We start from the raw sequence: 21484 nt of genomic DNA on the forward strand, positions 1-21484 counted from the left end.
TTTTGGAAAGGTCAGTTTGTACAAACAATTCCAATTGTTTTTTTAAAAATGGAAATAATTCAAAGACCTAATATGAATATTATGTTAGCTCATCAAGCTATGAATCTTATATGGTGAAATTCTAGAATTCAAATGTGGAAAACTATCACATCATTTAAAAAAATGTATGCAGAATAATAAGTAAACTTCCAGAAATAGATTAGAAATAAAATAGTTTACATCTGCATGAAATATGACAAATGAATCATATACCTAGAGATGACCTAATGGGAATTAAATCATAAATAATTTTTACAGAATGAGCAACTAAAGTGTCAACAATGTATAAATTATCTTAGGAAATCACTCATTCATTTATTAAAATAGACTTATTAAACTCTCAGGTGGTAGACACCTGTATTAGGTATTGTAAATTTTTGTTGGACTAAACCTCAAATCCTGGAAATTACAATAACATAATCTAACTTAGAATTCATTTTTCAAGTACTTACCTGACTGGAACATATTTGGTTTCAAAATTATGATTTTATTTTTATTCAGAGTAACTAAATAATTCTTTTGGTTAGGCATATTCAAATCAAGAAGGCTAAGTTCATTACTTTAATGATATAAAGTTTAAATGAACCTCTCTTTATAAAGCATTCATACTGGATACTTTTTAAAATCCATTTGTCTTAATGGTCTCAAATGTCCTTCCTTGGTACTCTTGTAAGGGAGGCTGAGTTAACAGCCTATTATTATGTACTCCTTACTGAGCTGTTAATAGCTTTATAGTCTTTCAAAGAATACACCTGCTGCTCATAAAAACATTTATGTTGCTACAGAATTTGGCTGTGTTTTAATATCATGTATTCGCAGTGACCTTGTAGAAGCCATACTGATCTGATTTGATTTTTTAGAGGAACAAATAAAAATAGACATCAGTCCATTTGCTTGAGTATCTCAATGAAAAATTAGAAAATAATTTGATGATTGTAAGGATTTTAATATTTGAAATATTTTTCTTTAATGTTTTTAACTTTCTTGGTAATTTTATGTACTATTTAAGTTTGTTTAGATTTTTATTCTTGAGATTTTGTTGTCTCAATTTATATATGTTGATAAAGACAGGTTTATATCCCTATATATAGCTGTATATTTTAATTAGAAACTGTTGACTTAAATAGTATTAGAAATATCAACATTTCCACATATTGAAAAAGTATGTATTATAATTAATTTAGATCCTCCTTAAACCTTAGTAATAGAAAATCATAAGTCTGTAATGAGAAAATGTAAAGTTTTAGCTGAGAAAGTATTCTGAAGTTCTTCATGGTTGAATGCAATATAAATTAATTGTTTTTGGCTAAGTTTCAGTTGGCAAAGGCAAATTGCTCCCAGAACCTGTGTTTGATCCTTCTATTTCACACAAGGACATTTAAAGAAGACAATCAGTGCAATCATTATTTCCATATGTCCCTTGATTCATGTGATTTCATGGTAAATCACAGCAGGCGGAGGGATGAAATCTTTTTGTCCTAATTTAGTTATGCCTGAATGTGTATACCTATTACAACTGCTGTAATAAACAACTTCTTGGTAATTTTCCTCCTATTTAGTGAATTATGCATCATAGCAGTTTTCATCTTAGCATGTTTAATAACTTTATATTTTAAAAAGACCAAATATAGTCCTTCTAAAGACTTAGTTTAATTTTTGATTAGCTAATTAATGAAGGTATTTTATTGTTGTCCATCAACAACATAGCAAATAAATGGAGGTAGCTGGCAGGCATATAGTCCCCCTCAGCTCCTGAAACATGTCACAATCAAAGATTGTTATAAATCACTATTTTAAATCTCAGATTGGCACCATTGTACCAGTGAAGGCAACATTAACTAGTCAACTGGTCATGTCCACAGGCTAACTGACTTGAGGCCCAAGTAACTGACTCTAAAAGAATATCTGTCATTTAAAGAAATCTATAGACATTAGTGTTATTCTCACATATAGGTCTCAACTGCACACCTAATCACCTAAGTCATCAGACTCATAGGCATTTGGTTGATTTTTCCTACTAAATTTCTGGTTAAAATATGAAAGTTTCTGTGGTTCTGAGTGATTAATTTACTAAATAACCAATGCAATTCCCATTCAGTAACTCAGAATATAGTTTATTATTAAAATTATGTCTTACTGTAAGTGACACATGTTTCCAGAAAGTACATGGACATCTATTTAATAACAGCAGCAGCAATAATAATCATTCTATGTTATATTTGGAAAGGAAGTTCCAGTTTAGAAATCATTTTAATATGCATTCTTATTTGATCCAAAGAATTTGTGCACTGGATGGAGCTGAGATTGTTATGTTCACTTTTTCATTTTATTATACGATAGCATGGTAATATTATTATATGCTTAAGGTCATCTGTCTTATGAGTCACAGAAAGGGGGCCTTGTTTCTTTGAAATCCGATCCAATGCTTTAATTAGTAAGATCACTCCGTTTATCAGTAAATATAGAAGATTCTGTTGAAACTGTTAACAGAATTGGAAATCCCCATTTAAAACCTAGAAAAGCTCTTATGTTCTGATTTGCAGTCTAGGTATCCTCCTAAATTCACTATGATGAAGAAATTGATATGAAAGTGCAAATAAAAGAAATTAGTTTGGCTAATTCTTTCTACATTGCCTTCATAGAAAAGCTTAGATCCACAATTTAATTGTTGTGATAGAATAAATAACACTTTCATTCTTCTAAATTATCCTCTTGACTTATATAATCTATCTCAACCTTTGTTAGACTAAGTACTTTGAATTTCAGAGGTTCATATACTATGGTTAGAGTTGTGGGTTATTTATGATATACTGATCTAGATTAACTGTTTTCTTTTTTTAATGTTTATTTATTTATTTATTTATTTACTTACTTATTTATTTATTTTGAGAAAGAGAGAAAGCAGGGGGAGGGACAGAGAGAAAAGAGAGAGAGAACCCCAAGGAGGCTCTGCACTGTCAACATGGAGCCCGACACAGGGCTTGATCTCACAAACCATGAGATCATAACCTAAGGCAAAAGCAAAAGTTGGATGTGTAACAGACTGAGCCACCAAGCACCACTAGATTCACTCTTATCTTTACATTTATGTTTGTCAATATATTAATAAAAATTGAATATAATATCTATCATAGTATATAAAATTCTTAGGAAGGTATGGCTGTATTGCAATACTTGGTATTGAAAGCTACATAATGCAATAACACAGAATCCAGAGCTAGACACCCTGGGTTCAGATCCCAGCCCTACCACTAACTTAACTGAGTGACATTGAGCAACTTACAACCTCTCTGTACAACCTCTCTCTCATTTGTAAAACCTACTTCATAGAGTAGCTTTGAGGATTTTCTGGGTATTGGGAGCACTTACAGAGCCTGACACACAGAAGTACTACCAAAGTGTTAACATTAAGAAAAAAAATTAACTACATTATGTTCTGTTTATACTTTCAATTGATTTGTTTTGACTAATTTAACCTGTCATTTCAGGCTAAAAATTCATAAATCCTTCCAAAGAATCAGATATTTGGAATGTTTATGTTGAAATTTTATGTGTTAAGATAAAATCTTCAAAATACCATCAGCCAATCTAATGACAAAAAATGGGATCCATCAAATATAACTTTGGGGCTATGAAATACAGATTAATATTCAATCTACTTGTTCCAGTTACCTATTGCTGCATAACAAACTGCTCCCAAAATGTAGTGGCTTTAAACATAACAATTTATAAGTATTATATCTCATGAATTTATGGATCTGGAATTTTAACCAAACACAGCAGGGGCAGCCCATCTCTGCTGCACAATTTCTAGAACCTTATCATGGAGAATAGAAAATAGGCTAAGACTGGAGCACCTGGGTGGCTAGCCTTACATTATCTTATCCTTTTCTCCTCTGCCTCATCCTCTCTCTTCCTTTTCACTCCCTCATTCTCTCACTCCTCTCGCCTCATGACCTTTCTCTCCAAAGGTCTGCCACATGGCTTTCTTGGGGTCCATGAAGCTCAGCAGTCTCCAGCTAGTCATACTTCGCATACCACAACGCAGAGGTCCAAGACAAAGTTGAAAATTGCCAGTTTTCTTAGAGGTGTAACTGGAAGTTTGTCACTTCTACTTTATTGGTCAAATAAGTCACAGCCTAGATGAGATTCAAGGGGAGGGGGCAGAGTCCTGACTTTCCAGTGGGAGGAGTGTGAAAGAGTTTGCAACCATCCTTAATTTGTCATACTGCTTGATTTGAGACCTGCATCCTATTACATCATGTGCTTTGCTTCTAATTTGTACTCATTTTCTTTTAAAGTTTATTTTTGAGAGAGAGGGAGACAGAGTGCAAGCAGAGGAGGGGCAGAGAGAGGGGCACACACAGAATCTGAAGCAGGCTCCAGGCTCCGATCTGTCGGCACAGAGCTCAACGCAGGGCTCGAACTCACAGATGGTGAGATCATGATCTGAGCCAAAGTCAGACGTTTAACTGACTGAGCCACCCTAATTTGTACTAATTTAAAAATAAATGTTTTTCAGTACTGGGCCAGAGCAAATTTATTAATTTTGAATATGTATGAAATTATGAAAATTCGAAGTCTATTTAAATAATTATGTGAAAATGTTGCAGAGCAAAAACAAACAAAAAAAATAGTTCATTCATAAAAGTTAAGGAGAAGAGAAAGCAAACTTCCACAAAGAAGTTTCCCCAGATCTTAGAATCTGGACTCTGCATTGTGTTGTGCCAGTGTATTCATTATCATGAAATAGCTATACAGATCAACGTATCCAAACTTGGAAATAAGGAGATTTCTGCTTGTCCAGGGAAAAAGCATCTGTCGCCAGCAGCCCTCCCAAGTACAAATTGCATGAATGTTTGAAATGGGCAACATCTGTGGCCAAAGAACAGTGACTGCTTTACTGTGGTGGGATTATTTTTCCTTTTACCCTAAACTTAATTTACTTCTTTATCATCGTTAGTTTCTCTCATTCTAACTTGATTTCAAAACTAGTTTATGTGTATGAATAAATAAATAATACATATCCTCTGTTTGATAATGATATAGATTAAAATAATATTACTGGGAAATGAGTTTGCTTTGCCTTGAATTCCTCTACTTTTATTTCACCCTGTCTGTAGTCACTGACATATTTACAAGTTCCTTTGGTTTCAAACAACCACAGTGAAACTAGAACAGTGTGTGTGAATGTTCCTATGTTCTGCAGGAAGCTGTCAATTACAACAATCTGTTTATTACTATTATGCTAACTTATTTTCTCCCAGTGATGAAATATTACTTAGTTTCCAGTCACGGTATCTAGGTAAACCTACATTTTATTATAAATCTGAGGCATTCATTTGATGCACATTTTAATATTGCCAGTCCTCTGAGAAAATTCAAAATCAATGACTGTGTTACATGATTAACTGAGAATATTGAGTTATTTAGAGCATAATGTGATACTTTTCAAGTCAAGATGATATCACTTATAAAGAAACTTTAAAATCTTTTGGGGAGGTAGGACTATGTACCTTGAGATTTAAATTATGCTTTGTAGCTTTGTAGATCAATCTTAACAGACATCTTTGTTTTAATTTTGAGCATAACAAATATACCTGTCATCAGATCACAATTAAGATCCATGAACAAATATAAAAAAAAAAAAAAAATTAAAGTTCCATCTTAGTGACAAATGGAAAAGATAAAAATGCAAAATAAGTCTGCAGAAAGTGTGTCTATTTCAAATGAGGTTAAGACATTCCTATGCTTGTATATTTAAATGGCTTTCTGCTTTCTTTTCCCCACAAATTGATCATCTAACACATGTTTTGTGGCCAATTTGGACAAATGTAACACTTTACCTGACATTCACAAATGATACTGTTTTTCAGTGGAGTCTTTTGTACAAGTTTTTTTTTTTTTTCCATATTCTCACTCTAGTGAAATCCTACCCATCTTAACTTCCTTAATATTTACTTCATTCTGTTGAAAAATCTAGTGACCATGAGATAGTTTTGGAGGCCAATCACCTACATTTACTGTCTAGTTATCTCATTTTCAAAGATTTGTTTCCTTCTAGCCTTCATTTTTCTTACCTAGTATATATTTCAGTTAGCACTGTTGTGAAAAAGCTGCTTTATATTTTTGCTTTTTTAAAAAAACAGATGAGGGGCGCCTGGGTGGCGCAGTCGGTTAAGCGTCCGACTTCAGCCAGGTCACGATCTCACGGTCCGTGAGTTCGAGCCCCGCGTCAGGCTCTGGGCTGATGGCTCATGATGGCTCAGAGCCTGGAGCCTGTTTCCGATTCTGTGTCTCCCTCTCTCTCTCTCTGACCCTCCCCCGTTCATGCTCTGTCTCTCTCTGTCCCAAAAATAAATAAACGTTGAAAAAAAAAATTAAAAAAAAAATTAAAAAACAGATGATCATTTCTAGCTTAATTATTTTTAGAATCCACATTTCCCGGTGAGGTAGAATTAATCAAAACACCATGCATGAGTTGCCTTTCTAGTTTCATGCCACTCCATTCAGCCATATTGTTCTAATAATTTAACTTTGAAAACATTCAGTTTGACATTTGGAATACCATTTATATTTGAATCAGTCAACATATTTGTATTAATTTTTCCAAAGATATTTAGTGTCTTTTTTTCCCTCTTGGTGTCATTTATTACTAACTTACCCTAATTTTATTCTCAAAGTTTTTTTTTTTTTTTCTAGCTTTTATGTAGCTGATTTAGTAAGCTACTGACTCCAGTAGGAATTTGTAAATTTTTCTGAAAATGTTTAGTTTAAACTAAGTATAATCCTTAAATATTCTTATGATTATGATTTTTTCCTCCTCAGTTCCTCCCCTTAGATAAAATAATTTTATCAACCTTCAATACCCTAATAAATTTTTAATGTTTTATTCTCTATTACATATATTTCCTCCTTTTTCTATCTGTATGTGTATTACTATGACCAAATTTACATCTGCTTTAAAAGCTCTTATACAATTATCAAAAAATATTAAGAATTAATTACAAATTTAAGTTGTCTATGATATACTTTTAAGAAAATCTTTAAGGAATTTTGTGTGGAAGACACTTTCTTTAGGAACATCTGTCAAACTTTAAACATTTAATTTTACTTGAACACCATCATAAATATTTATAGAGTAATAGAGCACAGAAGAACAGTCTATATCCCATCTGTATGAAGGTAGGTTACGCAAAAACAGATGGGAAAGTTAAAACTGAATACATATTAAGAGATATTTATTAACAGATGTTTCAACACAAATCTTGGTTTTTATAAGCATACAGGTTTGTAAATATTTTTTTGGCAAGGAAATTCTTGGATGTTCTCAACAATGTTCCTAAAACAAACAAACAAGCAAATAAAAAAACAAGCCAGACATACTGACATAATATTATTGCATTTTGATTGTGGAAGGACTATAAGCCAGCAAAACAATTTTTCTCGTCTCTCATTTGAATTGTCATTAATTTGTGCCAACTGATTTTAAATTGTTATAACAATATATAGAACTTAAAAGCTAAACTTATAGAGCAATTAATTCATTAATTTATTCAATCATTTGGCTAATATATTATGAGAGCCTATAATATTCTAGGTACAAGGCATTAAGTAGTGGGAATATAGAAGTTAAAAGGCAAACAAAACACATACAAATTTTTATAAAAAAACTTCTCACAGCATCTGCAGAATTACCTTAAGGCACAAGCCTATCATTGCCCTAAGTTAAATATACCACCTACCAATAATGGCTCCTAAAATAAAGGAATTATGCTATATTACACATCTGCTGGAGCCTGTAAAAGGGTTTTACACATTATTTTGCTTTATCCTTACAACAAGCTTTACCCTTTGAGATGGTATAAACTTTCTGGTTTTCATAGATGGACAGACTACAAGTAGGATTCCATTGGTATCATCAAAGGACCAGTATTTTCTAAAGATCTCACTATAATCATTTAGCCATTTCTCCTAACAGTATTATCTACCCACTCTTTCTACCAGTTAATTATCTACATAGAAGTGATCTGTTTTCTGAAAATCAATTATGAATGTTTAATTCCAGATCACTATTCTTCTATCATCGGGCGTCCATTTGTGCCAGCTCCTACTATTGCTTAACATTTAATGTTCAAGGAATGCATTTAATTTTCATTTTAGGTGAAACACGATATATATTGGAATATAAGAAAAAAATAATGAATGCATTTCAAAGTGATTTGGGGTTACCTCCTATTTTGGATTACTGGGGATAATCAAGTGTTGATTGTCGTAAATTATAGCCATGGTATACTAAATGATACTTCTCCAAAAGTGCAGTCAGAAAGTATTTGTGTACTTAGAATATATACTTCTACATTTTTCTTACTTATGCGTAATTTGTCATTTTGTTTTAGCAGTGGACAGTTTTTACCTAAGCAAAACAATTTAGAACACCCTACCCACTAGCTGAGAATACCCTACCAACTAGCTTGTTAACCACTTCTTTTCCCAAACTATATACTCTGTCATATGCACTTCAGTAAATGTGAGAGAAGAATAATCTTTCCAGCCTGCTTATGTTTCTGGGTCAATCAGCTTTTTGGGCACCAGGCCCATCTCCCCTAGCAGGTGGGGTTTTTCTTTCTGAAAAGAAAAAAAATTTTATCTTTGAAATAACTAGTTAAAATCTTTAACATTGAAAATTGTCTCAGTCATTGAGGAACTACATCTATAAAGATTTTCTTAAAAAAATTTTTTTACATTTATTTATCATTTGAGAGACATAGAGAGACAGAGCACAAGTTGGGGAGGGGCAGAGAGAAAAGGAGACACAGAATCCAAAGCAGGCTCCAGGCTCCTAACTGTCAGGACAGAGCCCAACACGGGGCTTGAACTCACAAGCCATGAGATCCTGACCTGGGCCGAGGTCGGATGCTTAACTGACTGAGCCACCCAGGTGCCCCTCTTTAAAATTTAAAGTATTATACTATTTAAAGGTAATAAAATTAAGTTATAAATTAGTTTAAAATGAAAGACATTGAGATACACATACATCCAAACCAATGTAAGATGACCAGTGCAGGGGGGAAAAGGTAGAAAGAAGGAACTAACAAGTACATTAAACCTTGGATTGTGAGTAACTTGTTCTGTGAGTGTTCTGCAAGATGAGCAAACATTTCTAATAGATTTTAAATTGATAAATGAGCGATATCTTTCAATACAAGTAGTACGTAATGCCAAATATCACATGATCACAACTGAGCCAATGGTTCTTGAAATTTGCTTTGATATACAAGTGCTTTGGATTAGAAGCATGGTTCCGGAATGACGTATCCTTACAAACCAAGGTTTTACTGTATAAAATAAAAAACAATTAATGAAATTCAGTCAATAAAAATATCTTTGATTTAAAAAAAATCAAAACCAGGTTCTTAAAAGACTGATAAACAAAGTTGGAAGATGTTACTTATGGAAGAGATTTTTAATGATGGGACATGACTTGATATAATTTATAACAGTATGTATAAAATATAATGTTAATGGGTAATATCCTCTAATTTACCAAAATTGAATTAGAAGACAATCCAATCCAAATATAGGATAAAATAACTTTAAAAGATGGTCAATATTTACTCCCAGAAGGTCCATTTCAATTACGTTTTCAAGGAATAGATTATTCCATATTAAATAAATTATTTCAGAATATTAGTAAATGGAACATTTCATCATATATTCTCTAATAATCTAATCCAAATTATCACAACCAGAGATTGATAATAAAAATGGGAAAAAATAAGAAAACTCTAAGCCAAGATCACCTATAAACATAGGTATAAAAATTCTAGTTGAAATATCAAATTGAATCCAAAAATCTCAATAAAAAGTATAATACTATATTGTGAACAAGAATTAGTAGAGTTTATCTAAGAATGCAAAGGTAGTTCTTCGTAAGTATATACATTAAGGTGAAAAAATAATGAACTAGGCAAATACAGACATATTGTTTTAGAACATTCAGTATCCTTTTCACATTTTAAAAACAGAATAAAAATATAATCACAGTATAAGAAAAAAGAAAAACTCTCAACTGCATATCTACCAAAAACCTAAGTCAGATGTGATTATGTTTAACAGCTGCACATTAATAGCCATTCCATTAAATAACAGAGGAAAATAAAGTTCCTCCTTTTACTTCCACTGTGCAATATTCTACTAAAAATCTTAGCATTGCAATAAGAGAAGAAAAGTAAGAGATTTTCCTTTTGGTTTCTACAGTAAAATGTTATAGATTTATTCATACTTTTTGCACAATTTTTTGTCATATGCTCAAGTATTGTAAGGTTTCTGTTACTATAGTAACTGGAATATTTTAAAGAATAATGTTAAGTGGTCATTGCTAATATATAGGAAAAGTATAATATATAGGAAAAGTATAAAGATATTCTAATGCCATCAAATCATCACTATCTGGCTCATAGGCTGTGTTATATTTAAAGTTATTTCTAGTGATTCGATCATCAATAATGTAAAGTGTAAAGATGCGACCTTGACTCAAAGTCTAATCTATAAGCATATTTGCCCTGGACATATCTGCATTAGTTGGATATAGTGGAAAAACACAACTTGAATGAAAACTACTAACTAGTTAGGTGACTTGCTTTGGTAAGTTACTTATTCTATCTTGACCAATTTCAACATATGTTAAGTGAGAATAAAGATATTATCAGTTCTTGCTTCACAAGATTATTAAGAATATCACATAAAGACTGTATTATAAAGGATTGCATAAATGTAGTTCTCTTATGAGTGCTGCTATATCTTTAGATCTAAATGTAGAAAAAAGTCTAAAACAATTTTTAATCAATATATAATCCAATTAATTTAAAATTTAAAAAAAAGTCAAAGAAGTAACATCTTACAGAAGTCTCACTAGACCCAGAAATTTTAAGAGAACGAAAACTAGCTAAATGATGACCCCTTTGTGGGCCCATTGAATCTACTTCCATTAGTGAGAGTGGTAAACCAAGAGTGAGGTAAGGAGTGGTGAGAAGAAGTTACAGGAGAAGAGAGGGGACTTAATTGCTTACTTGGAACTTTGGTGATTATTTAATCTATATCTGTTAGAGTGCCCCAGAGCCTTCCTTAAGTATAGTGAGCATTCAGTGTCTCTGGAATAAATGAATTTAATGTATGAGTAAATCCAAATCTTCAATGTGATTTACCAAGATACATAACCCAAGTAGAACAAAGACCAAGATCAAGGCAAGAAAAGTTCAACCCAAAATTCTCTACATGTTGTCTTGTGTTGATACAGGCCATTCAAAAACTGATTTTTTTAAAAAAAAATTTTAATGTTTATTTATTTTTGAGAGAGACAGAGACAGAGTGTGAGCGGGAAAGGGGCAGAGAGAGAGGGAGACACAGAATGTGAAGCAGGCTCCAGGCTCTGAGCTGTCAGCACAGAGCCTAACACGGGGCTCAAACTCACAGACCGTGATATCATCACCTAGGCAAAGTCAGATGCTTAACTAACTGAGCCACCCAGGCGCCCTGCACACTGATTTTAGAAAGATGCAGCCCCAGGAACTGGGCACCTTAGCCTATTCCTTTTCACTAAGTTACAGTTTTTAGATTAAATGCTAACAGGATCCAGAATCTGGTAAAAACATGTCTTTTAGTTACCCTGAAGAGTTGACGTCTATAGAGGTAAAGCTAGATTCAGTATTTTAGGTAAATGAAAGGTCTAAAGTGATTTCCCCCAAAAAACATTGATTCTCAGCAGCTGGGAAGGAGCAGTGTCTGAGTCAAAGCTGTAGGGTCTACCCATGGGAAGAGAACCATAAGTGAAGGTGAATATCTCTAGAGATCAGTGCAAATACATTTTTTTTGACAATGTCCAATGTTCACACTATTTGGTTCTGAACTATTTTAAAATACATATGTAGATACAAATATATAAAAAAATTGTATATATATATATATATATATATATATATATATATATTTAGTGTTTATTTTTTGAGACAGAGAGAGAGACAAAGAGACAGAGAGAGAGACAGGCAAGCTGGGAAGGGACAGAGAGAGGGAGACACAGAATCTGAAGCAGGCTCCAGGCTCTGAGCTGTCACCACAGAGCCCGTCGCGGGGCCTGAACCCATGAACCAAGAGATCATGACCCATGTCATGGGGCTTAACCGACTGAGCCAGCAGGTGCCCCTATATTAATTCTTTTTAATGACATACATAGCAATACATTAAAGTACATCATTACTAAATGTTTTTTCTCACAGTTGGTGCTCTTATCCATGCTCATCCAAGGAGAAAGAGTACAACAAGCTGTTTTACTTTCAGCAGCAAACACTACTGCAGAAGACTGCCAGTGCACCCAGCAATGAGCATCCACTGTCCTATCCACAGCTCAGTGTGCTTTGCAACCAGTGGGGTTATGCCTTTGGAGCTTCACTTTATGCCACTTATTTATTGCCTGACAACTTGTCATGAACCATAAAAGTGTACAAGTGATAATCCTGAATCTACTACAAAGAATTTAAAAATCATCTAGCTTTGGAAATTAATAAATATTTAGCACCGGTTGATAATACATGATATGAAAACTTATGGAGTATAGATAGTGCAGTACTTAGAGCAAAACTTGTAGTTTTACATAGTCTATTTGAAAAGATATACTGACAATTAATGAGTTAAGCATGAAATGCAATAAGTTAAAAGGCTACATAACACAAAGAAGGAAGAAAGAAGAATGAAAATCATTTATGGTCAAAGCAGATATTAAATGTAATAGAAAACAAAGATGCAATTTGATTAACAAAGCCAAAAGTTGGTTCAAACCTCTGGAAAGCTTTATCAAGAAAAGAAACTACAAAAATAAATAGCATTAAGAATGCAAAAGCTATTTAACTATGGATTTAGCAAATACAAAAAACACTTTTAAGAGTTTTATGAACAGTGGGATGTGTTACCTAGCAAATTGAAAACATCTATGTCATAAAACCAGCAATTCCATCATGGCACAAACTCCAGAAAAACTTGCACACATATCCTACTCAAACATGTCCACAGTTCAGCCTGTGAGGATGAATAAAGAGGACTAGATGGTTCTGTGGCAAAGGATGGTCTCTACCCAGTGACAGCTGCTTAGAATTGGAATTGACACGTTGGCAGAAAGGCAATTAGCCAAAGTTCTGGGACACTAGTGCTCTATGCTTGTAATGGATAAGTGCTACCCTGATTTCCCAAGAGCTTGGAAATACCAGGAGAGAGGGCTGCTGTACCCTGGAAAGAGGAACTCTCATGACTGCTGCTTTCTGAGGCCTCCTCTTTGGCAGGCTGAGACGTGGCAAGATGTTAAGACAAGGCAGCCCATCAACACACTGCTGTCATTTAGGCTGAGGAACCATGTACACACATTTCCTACCTGGGGATTTTTATTCCAGAGATGTAAGTACAGATACACTTTTGTATATAACAGCAGAAATGCTAAAAGCTGTTTGCAAAAGGTGTCCTTTACTGCCTGTAACTTTACTAAGAAATTACTATTTAGCTACATTTTGATGAAGCAACAAAGACATAATGTGTAATTGGTGTGCTGCCAGTCTAAAAGTAGATTTTTGAAATCTGTAACTTCTCTCTTCAAGGATAAGACAAAATTTATTTTTTCACGGCTTTACAATTTTTTTCTCAGTCATCATTTCATATTGTGAACTACTACTCAAAATGTACCATAACACTTACATTGCAGGAAATTCTGTGAAAGGTGGAATATTCTCCTACTGTGAGATTGAAAATCCAGAAAGTTTTGCAGATTTCTACTAGAAACATTATCACTTCTTCTAATGGCACATAAGCAGGGTTTTTTTTCTCTAAAATATGAGTGCTAAGCTCCCTAATTATAAAGGCCTTGATCTTAGCTCCTTCTTTTAGCCCTTAAATGATTCCTCCCATTAATTATTTTAGAGACTATATTTCTTTGGATTTTATGCTAGGTAGATATTTATTTACTTCCTAATCTCAAAATTACTTAGCGGTAAATATAAACTGCAATTTATCTTTTTGTCTTTTTTAGTTAAAATGTTGCTATTGTTAACTCATTTTTTTCTTTCTTTTTTGTGTTGAATAAACAGTTCTATTTAGGGTATACATGGCAAATTAAATTCCTCAGCTAGACTCAGAATAACATGTAGCATGTAATGTTCTGACAAATAGGGCCATAAAATTTTAAAATGATCTTTAAGATTAGGATGTTTTTCTGAAAAGTAGCTGAAGTGAAATGATTTCCATAGTTCTAAATCTTAAAGCATCACCAGCAAATAAATGGAGTTTGACACAATCTACACATGTGTAGATTTTTGTAACTTCATTTGTTAGTCTGGAAGATCTGAACAACAGAGAGTATCAGGCAAAGGCTAAATGAAAAATTGATGGGAATAATATAGATGGAATTAAGGCGTCAAATGAGTGATTCAGTTAATGATCTTGAAAGTCACTTCCATCCCTGAGAATATCTTCAGATTTATGAGAAGAGTGGAGAATTAACGTAAGGACCTGGTGGCCTAATTTGACTTATGAATTTAGAAGAGTTATTCACACAAATACAGTGTTTTCACCTATTAAAATATCAGTATAAAATTACTGAACAATAACACTGTACAAAAATAGTATTAAGTTTAATTTGTCTCCATTGCCAGCATATTGTGGACAGTCTCTTACATGCATGGATAAAATGAACTATCCTGTTCTGAGCTGGTGGGCAAGAGAGCCCCCTTAAAAGACCCTGACTGACCAGATCATTCGATCAGCTGTGGTAAACCCTTCCCATTAGTGAGGGGAGGTAGTTTGGCAATTAACTGCAGGTGACTGGGAACCAAGGCTCCAGCCCTGCCTCTGATTCCACGTGTGTGGTAAGTCTTTCATACCTTCTCTGTTTTTGATGCTCCTTTTTGGGCAGACTATGTTAAAACCTACGTCACAAGTTTTTACATCTTTAAAAAATAAACTGCAATATCTAGGTGGGGAAGGAGTCAGTTCTCCCTTAAGGGAAAATTTTTATAGTTTTATGTTTCAAGCTGGACTCCACTTCAGTTGTTAACTACAGGGACATCGCTGAGTTTTGGAACAAAGTAATTGATTCGGGATAAAATACTTCAAATTAAAAAAAACAATTAATTTATTTTTCCTTTCACCCACAGGTCTACCCACGGATAGCGCCGGCATTTTGGCACTACCTGCGGGTAGAAGTGAGTAGCGGGGACTTGAACCCTCCCACCCTTGCTCCTTGCACTCTGCTGGTGTGGTCTGATCTGATGTGCCCATTTTGCTCAAGGTGCAGCTGCCATTCTGTGTAAACGTGCTCTCACGCCACCACCATTCCTTAGAGTTGGAGCAGAAATCCAAATCACCAAACCTCCAAGTGCAAGCTTATATAAGATAGTCATCCTTCTTAATAAATTTCCAAATCAAGACCATATCATGTGCATCATAGTGATAAATAAGTGCCAACTTATGGGAAACCATGCTTACACCTCTTTTTAATCAATATTTTTGATATTCAGAGCATACTTCCTCAGCTTAATTTGGGAATATCCCTGGGAAAAAGCGGAAAAATTCTGCTTCATTTCCTTTCTCCTCTTTTCTATCCCCAGGAGCATGAGCAGCTCACCTATTCCTCCACGAGGTCCAAGGCGCCCAGTGTCATCATCACAGGCCTCAAGCCAGCCACCAAGTACATATTTCATATCCGAGTGAGGACTGCAACAGGATACAGTGGCTATAGCCAGAAGTTTGAATTTGAAACAGGAGATGAGAGTAAGTTTTGCACAAACATATAAAATAAGATGTTAAGTTAGTACCATTCCAATCTGACCTGAGTTAAAAACCTAATGTTCCCAATTGTGAATAGTCTCATCAAATGGGATTCTGTTCCTGTAAATACTCATATAGTCATTTCAGTTAATGTTTTGTTGCTATCATTAAATTCCTCCATGAAATGCCCTGTTCTACCACAATTGTAACGTAGCCCAGATACATTTCTTTATGCAGAATTCATCACTCATGCTGTAACATAGAGTCTCAATGGGTGGTGTTAGCCTAATTGTTTGCCAGTCTTGGCATCATAATATGATACTAATGAAAACTTGGAAGAGAATAAAGCCATGAGCAAATGATTTTAGCAGTTAGTTCAAAATTGTGCAGCTTTGGCTTATTATCTTAGATCAATAAAAACAGTGGTCAGGAGAAAAACTCTACTGAAGTGTACATTATAAGTTTAAATATAGACACATGGGCTTAATTAGAAACTCAAATTAGTTCCATAGCCTTGAAGTGTTGAAAATCAAAATGAGAGATGAAGGTGAGGTGTTCCAATGTCATGTAACATAGGCTTTGGAATGACTTATTTAGTCTAAATCCTGCCCTGTTATTGAATTCATTTTTTGCTTTTAGAAACCTATCTTACTGCTATCTGTGTAAAGATAATATGGGTGGCTTTTGCCATGTTCCTCTGTGGAAAATGTTCAAATATCTAATCATAATAAAAATATTTTCTCATCATTTCTAAAATACCCATATTTACTTAAGAATTCAAGAATAGCAAATTTATTATAAAAATTCTTCATAAATAACAGTAATAATAGCTACCATTTATTGAGCCTCTAAAAAATGTCAGATATTGGGGCGCCTGGGTGGCTCAGTCGGTTGAGCGGCCGACTTCAGCTCAGGTCATGATCTCACGGTCCGTGAGTTCGAGCCCGGCATCGGGCTCTGTGCTGACAGCTCAGTGCCTGGAGCCTGTTTCAGATTCTGTGTCTCCCTCTCTCTGACCCTCCCCCATTCATGCTCTGTCTCTCTCTAAAAAATAAATAAACGTTAAAAAAAATTTAAAAAAATGCCAGATATTATATAAAGTATTTTATATGTATTATTTCATTTAAACTTTTCAACACCCAATGAGACAAGTATTATTTTCTTAATTTTACTTATGACAAACAGAAGCCTGGAGAAATAGAGCAATTTGTCCAGCTAATGAGAGATAATGAGAAGCTAAGTTAAAATTTGAAAGTGAGGGCTATTTTCTTCCAAGGCCTGTGCTCTGAACAAGTCTACCATCCTGTCAAGTTCTTTCATTTCACTTGTTGGGATGAGCACTGGTGTTGTATGTAAGTGATGAACCATGGGAATCTACCCCAAAAACCAAGAGCACATTTTTCACATTGTATGTTAGCTAATTTGACAATAAATTATATTTTTAAAAATAATAAATAAATAAATAAATAAATAAATAAAGTACAAAAAATGGATTATTAAAAAGTGCTAATAGTAAGACCACTAAATAGGCCACAATTTCTCAATTTATCACTCTCTTAAAATGAAGCTATTTGAATTTCAAATTCTGTGATGGAAGGAATGTTGTTTTTACATTGATGAATAGTATCAATTCATAAGAACTTCTTTTTTACAACTATACCTCACTAAAAAGTAGCAACATAATTAAGGAGAAACACAGCTTAGGGAGAGAAAGTAAACTAATGAATAAAAAGAACACTTATAACCTAGATGGTTAGTATCAGTGAAAATCATTTATAATCTTTCAGACACTATTGACTTCTCAAGCTAGAGATGAAATTATTGGGAGTAGACTGTAATTATCACAAAATATAACTCCATAATTAAAAACAATATAAAAATATTCAAAGTGTCATACCTGCTATGTCCTGTTGACTGTTTTTCCCTTGTTCACATGTCAAGACAGCCTAGGTGCGAGCCAAAGAATGCAATTCAAGGAAAGTTTGGTCCCAAGAAGAGTCCTGTCATTGTGTTGTTCAGACTTTGTGTATTACATCCCTGCATCTCCATTCTATTTCTTTATTTCACAGATGAGGAAATTTACCTAACTTTTCAAAATGTATGACGTCTTTGAGTACTATATCATTAAGTCAAAAACATACTCTCAGACAAAATTATAGGGCTAAATCTAGATAAGTCATTTGTGTATATCTGGTACTTCTAGAGAAAATAATCTAGTCTAATTTTTTTAAAAGTTCAGATCTAAATATGAAAAATTTAATTTGGTTTAACTCTAAATTTCAACTCCTTTTACCTTCAGGACTAGAAATCTTTCATATGTTATATAGAAGAGAATACTTTGAAATTCCTTATCAGAAAAGGTCCCATACTCACCAATGACTCAATGTAATATTTTTTCACCCAACAAAGACATATAGCACAATTAATATGTGCCATTCTCTGTGTGAGGCACTGGGGATAAAAAAATATATATAGTATTAATAAAACCAACAGCCTTTGCCTTCACATAATTTATACTCTAGATTTATGGGAAGAAAATTTAAATTTAATTAAAAAATACCAGGTTACTGACATGTACTATCATAAAGATATGCAATGCAAAGGGTGTTGAGAACAGAGGGAAGAAGCCCTAATTTAGCATAAATCAGTCATGAATGGATCTAGTGGAAGGTGAGAAGCTGGGGCTCATTCTCAAAAGAGGAGTAGTAAAGAAATAGCAAAAACACAGACCCGAAATACCACAGACAATTTAAAGAAGAGTAAATAATTTGGCGTGGCTGCAGTGAGGAGACATCCAGGTAAATGAAGGGGAGTAAGGACAGAGAGGGGAGTAAGGGCAGAGACAAGGGCCAGCATGAAGGTACTCTTTTGGCCATGTGAACGATATTAAGCTTCCTGGTGATACTGAGAATCCATGCAAGGGTTTTAATTAGGGAGTAACATGACCAGTCACATGTGCAAGACTCTCTACTGAGCAATTCACACAAATTATCTTTGTAATTCTGACAAGATTATTTCTCCTTCTAAAGACATAAGTAGCTTTAACCAAAATCTGATAATCAAATGAGCAAAGGTGCAGAATTAGAACCCTAGAGCCACCTGACAATGGCGGCTGCAGAAGGCAAAACACCTGTTATGAATCATTGATTTCATAAATGACATGAAAGATACTTTTATTAGATCCTTGAAGAGACAAAATGTCTGAGAAGAATCTGAAAAATGTGTTAGTCTAAACCTGGATTTTGGGTACGTAGTGTAGCTCTCAAGTCAATTTACAGCCTGGGGGAAAATCATTTAAAGGGTCATTTTTTATCTGGTTAGTTTTAAATTACATTTTCAAAGCATGCTGTCTATATCCAGAAGAGAACTTCAGTGAATAATGTCATAGTAGGATATGAGCAGGTTTACCAGAAATTCAGGTGTATAAGGATATGAATACCAATCTATAGCATCAGTCTTTCTCTCTTCATACTCTCTTAGCTCATAGTTTTTAATTTTTATAGCCTTAGTTTCCTGAGTAGTGCCTGAACTAAGTTCTCTCTTGTGCATTCTATTTTATCAACTAACTTGGTAATACATGCCTAGAGATGGGGGTGTGTTGGGGAAGAGAGATTAGATTCTCTCATTTGATGGTCTGGTTCAAATTTTTTAAGTAAGCAAAGGGAAGTAGTTTACAATTTAATTCTCTCTAGCCATATCTGTTTTACTTGGTTCAAGAGTGCCAATAAGACAATAATATAAAATATGAAAGAATTGTTTTTCAAAATCATAATATTCCTTTTTTTTTTTTTACTGTTTTATTTATCTTTTTTGAAAGAGAGAGAGAAGGGGAGGGGCACAGAGAGAATCTCAAGCAGGCTCCCTGCTGAGAGTGCAGAGCCTGACACGGGTCTTAATGTGGAGCTTGATCTCACAACCCTAAATTCATGACCTGAGCCAAAATCAAGAGTCAGCCACTTAACCGACCAAGCCAGTCAAGCACCCCAAAATCATAATATTCTTAACTCACCAGTATTCTATGATTATAGTGGCATCTGAACAATAATCACGGTGACCCCTCTTGCTCTTTCAGACAAAAGATTGGATGTTTTTCCGGAGTTACATTATGTGGTGGAAACTGGCTAACCAAATAAATGTAAAGATTACTAATTATGACTTCTAACAGTATAAAAAGAGCTTACTTGACTTAGACCTCTTGGTTTCCTTTTGCCCCAGGTCTGTAGAATAACTTCATTACATGTATGTGCATGTATATGGAAAGATAAATAGATGACAGATGGATATAGATGATTAATAGATATATAAATAAATAGGTAGATAGATAATCATTGCTATATAGTCACAAAATACTTTTCTGTTTTAGTGCTGGCATTTCATGTGTCTGCTAATCTCTCTTTGGGATTCTTTCTTTCCCTCTCTCTCTGTGCCATCCCCCCATCTCTCAAAATAAATAAAGAAACTTAAAAAAAAAGAGTGTACAACTACATATTGTGTCCATCAACAGCATTTATTGAGTGCCTATTGTGTAGTGGCCTTTTTATTAGGCCAATAAATTACAATACAATAGAATCAGTAGTGAGAAAGTAAGAATATATAAACATTCCATGTGGATCTTCTATTTATTTATTTATTTAATCCAAGTTAGTTAACATACAGTGTAATAATGGCTTCAGGAGTAGAATTTAGTGATTCATCAGTTACCTATAACACCCAGTGCTCATCTCAACAAGTGCCCTCCTTAATCTCCTCACCCATTGAGCTCATCTCCCCACCCAACACCTCTCAAGCAGCCCTCAGCTTGTTCTCTGTATTTAAGAGTCTCTTATGGTTTGCCTCCCTCTCTGTTTTTATCTTATTTTTCCTTCCCTTCCCCTTGTTCATCTGTTTTGTTTCTTAAATTCCATATATGAGTGAAATCGTGTGGTATTTATCTTTCTCTGAGAGCTATGTGAAAGATAGGTGTCAGAAGTTAATACAAGAATTTTTTTCTGAGCGCCTGGGTGGCTCCCTCAGTTGAGCATCCAACTTTGTCTCAGGTCATGATCTCACAGTTTGTGAGTTTGAGCCCAACGTCAGGCTCTGTGCTGATAGCTAGGAGCCTGGAGCCTGCTTTGGATCCTGAGTCTCCCTCTCTCTGTCCCTCCCTTGCTCGTGCTCTGTCTCTGTCTCTTTCTCTCTCTCTCTCTCTCTCTCTCTCTCTCTCTCAAAAATGAATAAACATTAAAAAAATTAATAAAATTTTTAATATTAAAATGAAATTTATATTAGGTCTCCACGTATCAAACGCACCACATATATAAACATAAATTAAGTACAGACCTTTTTGGCATATACGAATAAAACAGCAAGAAATCTTAACCACTTCATATTTATTATAATTTCTGTCCTTATTTCCTGGAGAAAATGTGCTTCTTTTCAATGGAGAAAAAAATAGCAATTAAAATTGAAAATTTATCCACATACCAATCATATCCATATCCTTACAAACTTCTTTCAAAAAAGATATTAATTCAATTTTTAACAATAATCTGTTAAAATTATGCCTACATTTTTTAAAAAAAGAAATAAAGATAATTTAAAGATAAGGAAGTCAAACATTTGGTTATTTAAAACACCAAGACTTATTACATTCAAATGTATT

At 34.0% G+C, this 21484-nt stretch overlaps 1 protein-coding gene across 7 annotated transcripts in view; it reads left to right on the forward strand.

The window, feature by feature from the left end:
- Positions 1 to 21484, forward strand: part of EPHA6 (EPH receptor A6) — an 868006-nt gene that overhangs the window by 566731 nt on the left and 279791 nt on the right. For 5 of the 7 annotated variants that reach the window (XM_045501713.1, XM_045501716.1, XM_045501717.1 and 2 more), the window contains 2 exons: positions 15231 to 15278; positions 15684 to 15846. In XM_045501713.1, coding sequence (XP_045357669.1) covers positions 15231 to 15278; positions 15684 to 15846 — 211 coding nt within the window. The remainder of the gene's footprint in view (positions 1 to 15230; positions 15279 to 15683; positions 15847 to 21484) is intronic. The other 2 variants (XM_045501714.1, XM_045501720.1) reach the window with 1 other exon arrangement.

Source organism: Leopardus geoffroyi, chromosome C2 (genome assembly GCF_018350155.1).
Source record: "Leopardus geoffroyi isolate Oge1 chromosome C2, O.geoffroyi_Oge1_pat1.0, whole genome shotgun sequence".
Taxonomy (NCBI): Eukaryota; Metazoa; Chordata; class Mammalia; order Carnivora; family Felidae; genus Leopardus; species Leopardus geoffroyi.